The sequence below is a fragment of the Watersipora subatra genome, chromosome 9, assembly GCF_963576615.1.
Source record: "Watersipora subatra chromosome 9, tzWatSuba1.1, whole genome shotgun sequence".
In the NCBI taxonomy this organism is placed as follows: Eukaryota; Metazoa; Bryozoa; class Gymnolaemata; order Cheilostomatida; family Watersiporidae; genus Watersipora; species Watersipora subatra.
The window spans coordinates 29,039,943-29,055,261 of record NC_088716.1 but is presented as its reverse complement, the minus strand read 5'-3'; the positions used below and the strand labels follow the sequence as shown (position 1 = coordinate 29,055,261).

At 42.6% G+C, this 15,319-nt stretch overlaps 2 protein-coding genes across 2 annotated transcripts; both read left to right on the top strand.

The window, feature by feature from the left end:
* Nucleotides 1-7,295: 7,295 nt before the first annotated feature.
* LOC137404959 (general transcription factor II-I repeat domain-containing protein 2A-like) lies at nt 7,296-7,880 on the top strand. Its single transcript, XM_068091186.1, has one exon. It carries the CDS (start codon nt 7,296-7,298, stop codon nt 7,878-7,880), a length of 585 nt encoding a protein of 194 aa, XP_067947287.1.
* A 25-nt stretch (nt 7,881-7,905) lies between these two features.
* On the top strand, nt 7,906-8,631 carry LOC137404958 (general transcription factor II-I repeat domain-containing protein 2B-like). Its single transcript, XM_068091185.1, has one exon. The coding sequence runs from the start codon at nt 7,906-7,908 to the stop codon at nt 8,629-8,631; it is 726 nt and encodes a 241-aa protein (XP_067947286.1).
* The last annotated feature ends 6,688 nt before the right edge of the window (nt 8,632-15,319 follow it).

Sequence of the window (15,319 nt, the reverse complement as noted above, 5' to 3'; positions counted from 1 at the left end):
GAGCTTAGACTCAAACTGGGTCCCTTGATCAGAGTGTAATTTTTCTGGCAGGCCGAAGTAGCAGAAGATTTTCTCATCCAGGGCCGCGGCCACTACCGGAGCGATCGCGTCCGGAATGGCCAAGGCATCTTGCTACCTGGAGAAATGATCGCTGACCACCAGGATCCATTTGTTTTTCTTTTCCGTCTCTGGCATAGGGTCCACCAGGTCAAACGCCAATTTTTGCCAGGGTCGCCAAGCGTATAGTCGGTGTTTGCTCTTTGCTGCGTGGTTCCCGCTGGTCTTTGCCACCTGACAGATCTCACGCGTCTTGACGAGTCTTCTTACATCGGCATTCAGTCTTGGCCAGTACCAATTTAACAGTAGCCTCTTTACAGTCTTGTGTACCCCTGCATGGGCCAGTCTGTGCGTCTCCCAAGTCACCCGGTTCCGGTCTGCCCGGGGGCATAGGGTACACCATCTGGAGTGGCCATTTGCCGCTAGCCTGACTTCTAGGACACCGTTAGTTGACAACCTCATGGCTTCCCGTCTTCTATGTAGGATTCGAAGCTCATTACTCTCCAGGGTTAACTCTTCCTCCGGTAGTTCCTGGTCGTTTTTTATTGACCAATACATTCTAGCCACGGCTTATGTTCCTTCCACTTGACTCTGCACCAACTGTCGAAAGTTTCGTTCCTCCGGTAACTTAATTGCTGCCACTGTGTCAGATTCCCCTTTCAGCAGTGCCTGTTTGCTAAGGCCCCGTCTCATTTCTCTATTAAGATACATTGTCGACAGTCGTTTGGGCAGACCTGTTTACTCAGACCGTCGGCATTCCCGTGCTTGGCCCTTGGCTGGTGCTCTAGTTGGTATGTGAATTCTGACAGAATTTCCAGCCACCGAGCCACTTGAGCGGACGCCTCCCTTCTCCTACACAACCACCTCAAAGAGGCATGGTCTGTGCGGAGCACGAACTGTTGTCTATACAGGTAAGACCGGAAGTGTTTGACGGCCTTTACCACTGCCAGGAGCTCCCTACGCGTCACGCAGTAGTTTTGTTCTGCTGGGCTGAGAGTCTTGCTGTAATAGGCCACCACAGTCTCCCAACCTCCCTGGTTCTGAGACAGGACGGCCCCACTCCAACGTTACTGGCGTCGGTGTCCAGAATATATTTATTTGTTGGGTTATCCCAACACGGGTGCCGAGATCAGGCCTTGTCGGAGGGTCTCGAATGCCTGCTGTTCTTCCTCTCCCTACCTCCATGGCCTTCCTTTGCTGGTCAGGAGCATGAGTGGTTTGGCATCGGTAGCGTAATCTTTCAGGTATTGCCTATAGTATCCCGTGGTCCCCAGGAAGGCCTGCAGTTCTTTTATGTTTCGAGGAACCCGCCATTCGGCAACTGCCTTTACCTTCTCTGGGTCCATGGACACTCCTTCTAGGCTCACCACATGACCAAGATACCGCACTTTCTCCTGGAGGAGCTCGCATTTAGAGGGTTTCAGTTTCAGTTGAGCAGCGGTTAGCCTCTGAAAGACCTCCCCCCAAACGGGCCAAGTGAGTCTCGAAGTCCGGAGCTATGACGATTATGTCGTCTAAGTACAACAGGAGGGTTTTCCAATGAAGCCCCTGGAGTACAGACTCCATCAGTCTTTGGAAAGTGGCAGGGGCCGACATCAGCTTGAAGGGCAGTACCTTCCACTTCCACAATCAGCTTCTCGTGACAAAGGCAGATCTTTCCTGGGCTTCTGGATCTAACGATACTTGCCAGTACCCACTGGTTAGATCCAGCGTGAAGAATCGACTCCCTGCCAGGGCGTCCAGACTCTCGTTGATCTTTGGAATGGGGTATGCATCTCGTTGGGTGACGGCATTCAGTTGTCGATAGTCGATGCAAAACCTCCACCCGCCATCCTTCTTTCTTACCATAACGACCGGAGAACTCCACGCTCCATTGGCAGGCTCGATCAGTCTTATCCGCCTCTGCCTCTTTGAGGAGTCCTAACCTAGGGGGGGGTTGTCTGACCCGCTTGGCACCTTCTATCAGAGGTATGCTGTGCGCTACCAGGTTTGTCCTTCCCACGTCGCCATCGTACTTGCTGAATACGCCCTGATACCTGGTCAGCAGACATGCCAAGCTCTGCCTCTCTCCTTTGTGCCGGCATCGTGGAAGGGCCTGCCGGTACAACTCAACGACGAGACCCGGGATGGCTTCCCCCGTTCGTTTAGCGGCACACCCAACTCCTGACTAGTCGAGGCTCTCACATTCCGGCCCGGACCAGAGATCTGTCTGCACATCCTCTTCCTCGACAGCCATGCACGAGCCAATGACGTGCCCGGCACCCAACTCTATGGTTTGATGTCCTGGATTCAGGCATCATATGGTGACATCGCCCCTCTCTCCAGGTTGGTTCAGGCTATAGGCTACGGGTATGCGCGAGTCAGAGCCCTCTATCATGCCCGCTGGAACATAATTTTTGGCGGAAATCCTTCCTGCCACTCTTACTTTTGATAAAGGAGGGACAGTGACCTTCTTCCAAGTGTAAACTTTGGACACCATCAGTCTCCCATACTTGTCTGCACAAGTAAGCTTCCTATCTCCTAGGAAAATGACTGGTCGGCCAAATTCAATTTGATACTTATGGGAGATCAGAAAAGGCATTCCCAGAATAGCATATTTGCTGATCTGGCTTACAAGAAAGTTCTCTTCGATAGGTACGTCCCTGATCCTTCCGGATAGCCTTATTAGTCCATAAAACCGGAGCTTGCTACTATCTGCCATGAGCCCATACCGGTCTTTCTCTTCGAGCTGCATCTTCACCCTCCCCGGCATCCTATCGGACACCTTCATGGATAGCAGGTTAGTGTTGAAGCCGGTGTCTATGAGGAACAGTAAGTCTTGCCTCTCCACCTTTCTAGGTAGGAAGTAGCTCAACTTATGTGATTTTTCCAAGGCCCCAATCTTTAGCAACCCTTCCTCCACCGCGGCAGCGTCACGCGTCCCTTCTGAGTTTCTTCTCCTTAGACGTCCCCTAGGCCTGTGCGGTGGTGGACTCTCTTCGAACTGGTTCGCCAGGCTTTTCTCAGGAGTAGCTGGTATTGTGCTCTCCCCGTACCGGCCTGTCGGACCCGAAACCGGACTCATACGGGTTTTTCTAAGGCCCCAATCTTTGGCAACCCTTCCTCCACCGCGGCAGCGTCACGCTTCCCTTCTGAGTTTCTTCTCCTTGGACGTCCCCTAGGCCTGTCCGGTGGTGGACTCTCTTTGAACTGGTCCGCCAGGCTTTCCTCAGAAGTAGCTGGTATTGTGCTTCTCCCCGTACCAGCCTGTCGGACCCGAAACCGGACTCATACGTTGGCCTGGGTTCTTTTCCCGGAGATGGCCGCCTTGGTTCGGCCCTAGTCTCTCTTTGAGCACAGATCCACTGGGAGGGTCGGCTCCATTCCAGCCCCCTTCACCTCTGGATCTGTGATACCTTGATCTCTGGAGATGTTCAGCCATTGCTGGATCCTCTTTCTATGCTGGTCCGGTTGGTACGAATCTCTTGAAAGGATCAGCGCCTGCTGGGCCATCTCTCTCCGACCTAACTTGTCTAGGTTTATGGCGAGGTTCCACCCGTGCCGAGTGCTCCCCCTTTTCTGATCTGTATTGCGTTGGTCTCTGCGCTGCTGTTCAGATTTCTCGGGGTGCTTGGCCCTGGTTGAACCTCCCTTCCTCCCGGGCCCCTCCCGGCCTCTGGGTGGCTTCTCCGGCTCTCCAGCATGTCCATAAACCCTTCGTCCCTCGCCCTGCCTCTGGATCTGGTAGAGGTACTGCCCCTGTGCCTGTTTGGCCACCTGTGGCGAGTCTCGGGGGTTCGCCTCGCATTCCTCTTCCCTCTCGTCCAGATCCCATAGACTTTGGTAGGGGTTGTAGACGGGAATCGTCTCTACTGAGGCCTTCTGGGCTGGGGCAGCCGTCCTAGCCGGATGCAGCCAGCCTTCTGGGTCAACTCCCGGCTCCCTTTGGCCTGTTTTTCTAGGTTTTCTGCGTTTTTTTGTGTCCTGGTGCCCTATTGAAGCCAGCAGGTAGACCTACTGCTGCGGGTGGTGGGCGTTTCCCTGGTTCTGCCGGTGTGGACAGCTTCTTCTTCGGTGGCCTTCCTGGTTGCATTCCCAGCATCTAGCCACTTCCTTTCCCTTGGTCCCATTTCCTGGAATGGGTTGTGGCTGATGGATGTACAACTTTAGTTTGGCCACCTCTCTGGTTAGGTCTGTTACAGAGATCAACAACATTTCCAGGGTATCCGGTGCAGACCTGGCCACCACGGCCGGCTCTTCGAAGGCCTTTTCTCCTTCAGCCTGACCTGTTTCACCCGGCTGGACTGCCCTGACGTCCGACCTGAAGGTTTGGACTTGGTGAGGAGCTATAATGGGTCGAATCTGCAAATACTCGTTCCCTGCTCTCACGGCTGCCTCTAACGTAGGGGTAGGCACCGCGAGCAGATGTCTCTGTAGATAAACATTACCCAGTGACCCACAGAAGGCGTCTACGGCCATCTCTTCTTTCAGGCAATCCGACAATTCCTCGAATGCAATGTTGGTCAGCTTCTCTATCTGAGTGGCGTGCTCAAACAGTGTGGCGTGCTGGTCCCTCTTCAGGCCCTGTAGTTTGGCCCTGGCTTCTTTGGGCGTCAGTCCAAACCTGGCCAGAAGATTGTTAAACACTGCGCGTATGGTCTGCCCGTGTCCACAGCAATTAGCCTGCTCTTGCAGTCTCTCTTGGATGTGTAGCAGCGGTGATCTTGGGTCCAGTCATTTGCAACGGCTACGTCATTGAATTGTCTGATGAAGGCCTCTACATCGCTGCTCCCATCGTATTCTGGGGCTCTGAATGTTTTTCTGGGTGTAGGTGGTCCTTGGGTTCCCTGGTTGGTAAGAAGTCTTTCCAAGACGCCTGTCAGTTGCTCTAGACCTCCTAGTCCCTCCGTTCGGAGAGCTTCCGGTCGTTCTGCACTGCGAGCCCGTCTGGCCATACTTGTGTCTTCTTTAGTCCCTGTTAGTTGTCTCGTTGTGGGTTCAGCATATCTCAATGCTGCCACCAGTGTAAAGGATCTGACTCCGGTAGCTGAGTCAGCTTTACTTCCTAACAAGGGAGATGCAACCTGAGCTACTGGCCTGCCTTGTCCGAGGCCTGATTGATCCCCCAAGAGCGGTCAAGTCAGTCCAAGACAAGAACTTGGTAGTCAGGCTTGCTTCAAAACCAAACCGGCCTGCCCTCTGGATCTCTATCTCAGGCTAGTCTGGATCCACTAGCGGCTTGCCTTAGGACTTGATTTCTTATGCCGTGGCACACCCGATCAAGTCTAGACAAAGCTGTGGATCGATCCCTAGCCTTATAGAGCCACCCTGGCAGTTCCGTCTGATGGTTACAATGAGCCTGCTTGTGTAATCGTTGAGCAAACCAGGCAGGCGTCAATATGATCAGTTCTTGCGAGTATATAATAGTTTTATTAATGATAGCTTTAACAACATGCGTTCACAAGATCGAGTGATATCAAGCACAACTCGTGTACTCACTGCGCTAGCTTATATAGCGGTCTAGCTTCACCCACCAGTCTATTTATAACACAAAGGATGCACAGGATATAATAGGATTTGCACACAGGATAAACATACGATTATATAATAGAAAGGCAGTTCAGAAATACGATTACATAATAGAAAGGAAGTTCAGGAAGTTCGGGCAAGTGCTAGTAAGAATATAATGTGCGTAATAATTGGTATATGTCCAAGTCCTCCAAAGTATTATAGTCTACTACAGAATGCCCGGCGTTGCACAGGCAATAAAAATATTTTTTCACAACAAATTATTTTTATTAAACTCCTACAGCATTTACTATTGTAATTTAAGTTTAATTTAAATCAAGGTGTTTTGCTTATTTCTGCTGTGTTTATTCCTGTGTAATTCATAATGTACAGGCTGCAGTGCCTTCTACAGATCTATACCAAGTGCACTAGTCTTGTTCTCTATGTGAGTTTAAACATTTTCCTCTAGGTTAAGTCTCGGCATTGCGCGGTTGATAAACTAATTACCAAATGAATTTGAGTAACCCAACTAGTAAACTAGTTTTATAAAACCTTACAAAAACAATAGCCATGTTTGAAGCCAGCTTTATACTTGGTACTTTGCGCGTAATGATCAACCGTGCTAGTTATTAATCGCAAGTGCTCTAAACATTAGTATTTTAACCGATACAAAGAATATCTTCACTATTATTATCGCTATGTTAGGTTGGATGCATAGTTTAATGGGTAAGCTCACCTTCTCCAGAATTGCAGGTTTCTTGATAAAAACCTCTGCGAAGCGGGTTTTTGTTTCTGAAACTTTATTGCTATAACTGTACACCTGAACAGAAAACAAGTGAAAAACATTGAAGTTTTTATGTATGTAGATGGACACGCATTTATCTGGTGCGTCATCCTGCGTAATGCTACATGTACCTGCAATGTTGAGATTGGCATGTTCAATCAATAAGGATGTGCCCAATTTGTTCTATAGTATACAACTATAACTCTCTAGTTGTATATATTTCCTGGAGTCATATTTGTACTGAACCAGAGGTCTCAAACACGCGGCCCGCGAAAACACAAAGGCATTTCATGCGGCCCGCGACACATTTTTATTGTCGGTGTTTGAACTTTTGCAAAAGCGCCATCTAAACCAGGAGAAAATCTTACCTACTTATTTATTTGTAGTCTTTCCATTGATTTCCATGTAGCGCTCAAAGCATACATCTGGTTTATTATCGCTCACTGTTGATTGCATTGTATAAATTTGATTTTACTATATTTTTTAAACAAGTGCCCATGTCTTCTGTTTCAAAAAAAAGAAAACTCGCAGGTAAAAAGAGAGTTTTTCAAGTCAGATGGGAGGATTTATATTTTGTGACTGAAGTCAGCGATAAAATTCATTGTCTCGTTTGTCAGCAAACGATAGCGGTTCTGAAGGAGTTCAATGTGCGTCGACACTACGAAACAATGCATTGTGTGAAATATGACGTGTACACCGTCAAAGTTAGACAGGATAAAGTTATTCAACTTAAACCAGCATTATGCAAACAAAAAAGTTTTTTCACCAAAATTAACCAGTCCAACAAGGAATCTGTGAGAGTAAGTTTTGCATTAAGTGAGATGATAGCGAAGTCATCACGACCCTTTACAGAGGGTTCTTTTATAAAAGAATGTCTTTTAACTGCAAGTGACAACTGTTTGAAGGCATAAGCTTGTCAGCCAATACATTAGCCAGCAGGATTACAGATTTAGCAGCAAATGTGGAGATGCAATTAACTGAGACAGCTAAGGACTTTGAAGCATTTTCAATTGCTCTCGACGAGAGCACAGAAGCTTCAGATATCGCACAATGTGCTGTGTTTATCAGAGGTGTGGACCGCAATTTAAATGTGACAGAAAAATTCCTGGAACTATTACCATTGAAGGGTACTACAACTGGACGTGATTTATTTCAAGCCCTGGAAAAATGCATTGAGAAGTATAACTTGCCAAGGGATAAACTTGTATCTTTGGCTACAGATGGTGCACCGTCAATGTGTTCTCAAAATGTAGGTGTTGTTGGATTGGTGAAAAACAAATTAAAAAGCCTTGAAACAGCAGGAATCAATTTCACTAGTATACACTGCCTTTTGCATCAAGAAGCCCTTTGTAGTAAAAGCCTACAGATGAAAGAGGTGATGGATGTAGTAGTTAAAACAGTCAACTATATACGTTCTCGAGGGCTGAATCACAGGCAGTTCACTTCATTTCTTGCAGATATGGAATCTGAGTATGGTGAACTTATTTATCACACTGAAGTAAAATGGCTAAGTCGTGGAAAAGTTTTGAGGCGTTTCTTTGCATGCACTTAGACATGAAATCGCTTCATTCATGACAATGAAAAATAAGGCAGTTCCTTTACTGACTGATTCTACATTTCAATGCAACCTTGCTTTTCTAACTGATATTACGGATCACTTGAATACACTGAACATAAAGCTTCAAGGTAAACAACAGATTATTACACAGATGTACGACAGTGTGAAATCTTTCAGAGTTAAACTACGTTTGTGGATGAAGCAACTTGGTGAGGGCAATTTGGCCCATTTCTCAACTCTGAATTCCTTAGGCAAAGTTGAGACCAAATGCTTGAAAGAATATGCAGATTTGATGTCTGAGTTACTTCAACAGTTTGATGTGCGTTTTGCAGACTTTAAGTTACTGGAGCCACAACTTCAACTTTTTTCGACGCCGTTTGCTGTAGAAATTGATGCTATTGCAGAGGAATTGCAAATGGAGTTGGTGGAACTCCAGTGTGATACTATCTTGAAGCAAAAATATGCAGAAGTAGGGATACCCGAATTCTACACATTTCTTTCACGAGAAAGATTTCCAAGGTTACTCTCTGCTACTGCAAGGATTCTTGCAATGTTTGGCAGTACGTTTGCATGTGAACAATTTTTCTCATCCATGAAAGTTAACAAGTCTGTACTGAGGTCACAGCTCACTAATGAACATTTGCAAGCAACACTGAGATTAGTTTCTTCTCATAAAATCAAGCCTAATATTGATGCCCTTGTTGACGCAAAACGCTGCCAGGTCAGCAGTCAGTACAGAAAGTGACTGAAACCTAAGTTAACCAAATACAGATACGCCAAATACGGTACTTAAATTGACTACATTACATTTGCAATAAATGGATTTTAGAAAGTTTGTAAAGCACTACGTTCTTATTATGTTGCCTTGTTTATTAACTTTTTATAATTTTAAACAATTTCTGGCTATTCGGCCCTCGAGGTACTTTAGAAGTCATCACTTGGCCCTCGGAGCAATTTGAGTTTGAGACCCTTGTACTAGACCATACTGTGTGACTATATGGTTGTTTATACTTCTTGGAGTAATATTTATATTACACAATACTGTGTAACTATATGATTGTATATACTTCCTGGAGTCATATTTATATTAAACCTTATTGTGTAACTATATGGTTGTATATACCTCCTAGAGTCATATTTATATTAAACCATACTGTGTAACTATATGGTTGTATATACTTACTGGAGTCATATTTATATTAAACCATATTGTGTGACTATATGGTTGTATATACTTCCTGGAGTCATATTTATATTAAACCATATTGTGTGACTATATGGTTGTTTATACCTCCTGGAGTATTATTTATATTAAACCATACTGTGTGACTATATGGTTGTATATACTTACTGGAGTCATATTTATATTAAACCATATTGTGTAACTATATGGTTGTATATACTTACTGGAGTATTATTTATATTAAACCATATTGTGTAACTATATGGTTGTATATACTTCCTGGAGTCATATTTATATTAAACCATATTGTGTAACTATATGGTTGTATATACTTACTGGAGTAATGTTTATATTAAACCATACTGTGTAACTATATGGTTGTATATACTTACTGGAGTCATATTTATATTAAACCATACAGTGTAACTATATGATTGTATATAATTCCTGGATAATTACAGCATGAGACTGAAACCTCCCATCAAAACCAAAATTGGCGAGCACTGTCATACCATTAATTGTATACAGGTTGAACCTGGATAACATGTTCCTAGTGTCAAATCCTTACCAGCCCAAGAGGCTTTCTAAAAAAGTATGTGCTAGCATATGCCAACCATCCTAATGCAAATATGACCATCCGTTGCCCCGAGACTATCTTGAGAATAGAATGCATCATCTTTCTATGGATTCCTATGTATTCCTACTGCGTCTCCATCTGCAAAGTTTAAATTTTCAGCATAAATGTCAGACATACCATCAGTATAACCAGAATATTTCCCAATAGCAATAATTACTTGCTATTAAAAGATAAGTAGAAATACAAATATAAGATTTTCTTTGCGCGATGGGTGTTTAGCTGATTCACTCATTTAGCTCGTAAACATAATAGTCTCGTGACCACAAGGCATTTTCATGTCGTTTTTTGCCAAGGAGGCACGACAATGGAGTATAACGAGTCTTAGGTTTAATAGATAGAATAAAGCATCCCATAACTTATTTATTATACCTACCAAATATATTGTAGTCAAGCAGTGATTATTTGCCATTAAAAGATGGGTAGAAATACATAAATCAGATTTTCTTTGCGCCATGCGCAATTAGCCAAATCAGCCAATCAGCTAGGTAAACCCAAATCTATACAATTCTTTAATACAGGGCGTATTTGCTTTCACCGATAATATTTATGTCCTTAGTCTGTTTCTGCCTTCGCCCTGGGTGAATTTTCTTTCCGCAGCCAATCACAGGCCGTTATCTGAAAGCCAATCATATCGTTGAATAATGTAAACGTAAACATTGCCGCCTGCTTTGTTTAATGCAATGGTGCTGAATCACATGAGTGGAAACTACTTGGGAAACAACTGTGTGGTTTATGTTGGTTTTTGGCCAATTATATCTTTGGCCTCACCCTCACTGGCAATAATACCACCAAACAGGATTTCAATAATCATACGCATACTGCCTCATATTGAGCATCAGCTTCTAATTGGAACTAAAATCTATATATTGATATTGGACTTGATACTCTGTTTCATTTCCGGCACATTGGCAGAAACAACAATGCAAGTCTGATCATCAAGGGCTGGGTCAGATGGCTCAGGAAGTTTCATTACGAAACTTCTGGTACACATCCTTTTCTTCTTTGGTAGAGCAGCAGCTCTTGGGAGTCGTCGAATTGATTTTTTAGGCTCTGCCAAGGCGATACCCTCTTTTTTGACAGTAAGGCTAGCAGCCGATGTTCCATTGCAAAGTCTTGGTGTAAAAAGTGTTGATCTTTTGGTAGAATAGCCAGGTATGTGAGGCTGGTAATTCTCTTTAACGCTTCTCTAGCAAGCTTCAGGGGCTGACAACTTGAAGTGAATGTGGAAGGCGGGTCATCAGCTGGTTCATCAGACATATGAGTAGAGCTTGATCGTTCTGTCTCTGCACTGTTATTGTAGTCTGGCAGTGGCATCACTGATGAGATGACATGCTTGTCAAGTTTCATCCATGGGCAGTTGAGGTATTTATCTGGAAGATCTACAAACTTCAAACCGCTGTGTTCTATTACCATATACAAATGTGTTTACATGGGTAAATGTTCTGCCCCCAATCCATGCAACTACAACTAGGCACATTGAAGTTGACTTCATACATTGGCTCTGACACCCCTCTCACTTGATACTTATACACAGAGTCTAACATGATTACCTTGGATGGAATTGATTGTTTTGCTGAATTTAGTCGATCCATGCAGTGAAGCATCATCTGTCGTGGTCTATCTTGGAGATACTTAGAAATACTTTGGTTGTACATCGTCACAGTAGATGTTGCTATTATGTTGTCTCTGCTGTACCTAAAAACAAAATGGGGAGATGATGAGACACTAAATCAATATACATGTAGATCAGAACAAGAAGAAATTTAAACATATGATTTGGTGAGTATTTCACCTATGAGTAAAGTGATGATTACCTTATTAACAAAACAGGTATAAATCTTTCTACCACTGTTTATAAAAGCAACGACAGTGACATGGTGCTCTTCCTCTGTATAAATCTTGATTTGAACCTATGATTGATTCCTTTAACGCCATTATTTGTATTCACATGCACCAGGAGCCTGTCTGTCCTAAAGCAAGCAACCCACCTCTAAAAATACAAAAAACTTTGGACATGCGTTTTATTATAGTGCACTAATGGGGCCAGCAACTCCACCCATTTAAAGTTTAGGACTAGCGTTATTATGCTGTACACAACCTGCCTATGATTTCATCATCAGAATGTTCACCAGTGACTGATTATTAATTGAACATTGTAAGCGTAGGGCAGATAATTGAGCAAACCCAGTGAATCTCAGATATATAGTTTATCAAGAAGTCTTGATAAACCAAACATACTTTAACAGTTTCTTCTGGCAGCCATGTGCTTGTTATGTAGTTCAAAAAAATGGGCTGCTTAATGAAAAGTTGGTTGGTCAGCATTGCCTGTTTATTAATGAGGAAGTCTTGCATGGATCTCGATCGAGCTACTCTGTTAAGCAATGCCTTGATTGGTTTCTGCTCCTGTTTTGGAATGCCATTGGCATTTTTCACAATGAACCTGTGCCAGTCTTGCTCTCTGTGAAAGTCACAGATCAATAACTCAGTATCTGAAACAATAAAATGTTTTACAGAATTATCAAACTTTTCTTCTTCAAAATCAAAATGTGATATTGATGATGCACACTCAAAACCATTCAAAAGTATCAGGAGCCATAACTAAAAAATATGATCACACAAATACAACAAATAATGCAGAGACGTCACAATATAATCAATGGTCAATATACCTGGGAAGACCGATCTGATTGCCTTAGATTCAGCAGGGCAGAAATCTGTCATAAATGCTTTTGGATTCCAGTCAGGACACCATTGGCGTAGCAACCTTAATGCCTCGGCTATATCAGTTGAGTTCTCTTCTTGAATGAGGAAAGTGGCAACCACCTGAGTATATAAGAATTGAAGAGCTATCATTGATATTTCTACATGGAGTATCCCCACCCTTCCAACACCATTCTGCCATACATCATATATTGTATACACTCTTCTAAAACTATCCTTGCTAAATCGTCACAAAAAAGGAAGGACCAAAAAATTTGTCCGTTTGTGACTAAGAAGCTAGGGTTATATGGTTAACTCATAACAGTTGGATCATACAAAAGTCGTTTAGTTCTTCGTTCCTCATTTAGTTTAGGTCTTTACCACAACAAAGAAGAGAGGTAAAGCGTATTGTGTCGTCTTGTATAGGTAGCATCAAGACATGTAAGCTCACCGCCATAACAAACGTCTCTGTTCTGATGGACAAACAATATTTTCATTAACGCTGCTCTTTCTAAACTCAAACTTGTTATCCCCTGGCCACCGCTTCATCAATTCTTCTAGATTGAGTTGATCATCTTCACTGTACCTGTAATACATACATTAAACCATAACTGTCACGAACAACTTTTATCGTATTTGCTAGGTACATCAGACACGCTTATTCCGATTTTGTACTCAAAATAAAGATTAGTCCACTAACCTTCAAAGTCATTTGGGCTTTTTTAAAGCGTTTCAATATCCGTTTCGAAAACAACACAATCAACCTTACAAGCTCCGCCCATAAATATGCGACGAAACCTAGCTTTTTCAGGAATGAAAGTTAGGAATGTTTAGTCTGATTTAGAATAATAGAGATGGGTGTCTTAAAACCCATTATTATCTAAATCCAGCCTGTAAAATAATTTCAGTGTTTTATGAAAGGTATATAAACTATTTAAAATTGCTCGTAGTTTGTTACATGATGTTTAAATGGGCTGAACGCCGAGAAAAATGAGCTCAAAAAGCGCGGTTTTATCACAAGCTAGCGTTGTTATTGCGCTTTTTCAAATATGCAATACTAAATAGCTCATCTACCTTTCAGAAAACGCTGATATTATTTTTAAGACTGAATTTAGATATTAATGGATTTTAAAACACCTATTTCTATTATTCTAAATCGGTCTAAACATCCCTACGTAACTTCTGTTCCAAAAAGCTAGGTTACGTCATGTATTTATGGGCGGAGCTTGTTATGCCGATTGTGCTGTTTTCGAGACCGATACTAAAACGCTGTAAATAAGCCTTCATTACTCTGAAAGTTAGTGAACTAATCTTTATTTTGAGTACAAAATCGGAATCAGCGTGTCTGATTTACCTGGTAAATACGATAAAAGTTGTTCGTGACAGTTATGGTTTAATGCGTTAGCAGTAAGCTGTATCAATAATTACATCTAATTACTCTAAAACATTTATCATAAAGCTCCCATGATTCTAATGGTCGTGGGACTACTAAAAACACCTACATTATATCCCTCAATGCTGACTGTATCATGTTGGATATATCCTGATCTATGGGAAACATGGCTCTGTTCATTCCTAGCTTCTTTCTAGAAATATAAACTACATGCTGACAAGACATCATAGAATATGTTGGACCATATTGCTGCCTGATGTAATAGATATGACAGTTCTACATGTTGTGAGTTTCCGACTGATTGAGTGAATATGAAATTGATAGCACAAAACAGAAAGCACCACACCTTTATTTACAGTATGTTAGCATGCCTAAATCATAGTTTGTTAGGAAAATTAGGAGAGAAAACTACAGATGTTATGACAACCACACAATGTAAGAAGAGTCACACCAGTCAATACTTATCTGAAGTTTCTGAAAGCTGAAAAATAACAATTGAATGTGGTAAATTATGTAATACAGTATTTTAAGTTGACAGCGAGCAAAATGAAGGATCAGATAAATACAAATGATACAAAGTGGCTCAATCGAATTGAACAAATATTTTACTTACATAAATAGCTATAGAAAACTGGCGAAGGTTGCAGCGAACTTCAGGCAGATTGTAAATTCCATCCAAAACCAGTTCCTTAACCCTGTTTTTAAGTATAGGATCAGCGGTCATCACGAATCCAGCAGCCTATCATCAGAGCAATTTCAAAACTGCTATAATATACAATTTTTTTACAGTCAATAATATTCATTGATACATCATGGTCCTTTTTTAAGCTTGAAGTCTCCTTAAATGTTTGTCCTGGTGTATATGGAAGTAAGCGTTTTATACATGGACTGCCATTATCACCTTAATTATTATTTAGGTTCTCACAGGGTTACATACAAGAGCAATCAGAGCTTTTTTATTCCTTTCCCTCCTTTCCTTCCCTACGGAGGAATGGGGAGGGAAAGGAATAAAAAAGCTCTTGATTACTCACGGTCACATACCTCACCCATAGTGTGGTTTTGATGTTTAGAGATATCGGGATTCAGACACGAGTAACTTATCTCACAAAGGATTTGTCCTTTTAGACTCTTTAACTTGTTACTGTTGGCAGTTTTATAACTCTTGGAAGCATTTGGGTCGACCTAGAGTGGATGATTAGAAAATTAAACACATACATGATCATACAATATATTCGTTGTTGGTTTTACAAAATCAGCATAATTACAGTGTTTGTTCATCCTGTTAGAGTCACAGGATATCTGGTACAAATGCATAAAACATAGATGGATGGTAGGTTATCCATTTGGGTTGGTGAGTTTGAGTGACTCCGAGTGAAGAACCTGCTGGAGGTTATTATGGTAGCTACGAAATGTCCTTACCTTGAACATTGGATATGTGAAAAGTCTTTGGATGATCAGTTGTGCTGGGCATCCCATTGTGATTGAAGCTTGGACAATCCGACGTTTTTTCTTGTCAGTAA

Bases quoted from the DNA above. Each gene is read 5' to 3' on its own strand.
- LOC137404958 (XM_068091185.1), top strand. From the start codon at position 7,906: ATGAAAAATAAGGCAGTTCCTTTACTGACTGATTCTACATTTCAATGC.
- LOC137404959 (XM_068091186.1), top strand. From the start codon at position 7,296: ATGCAATTAACTGAGACAGCTAAGGACTTTGAAGCATTTTCAATTGCT.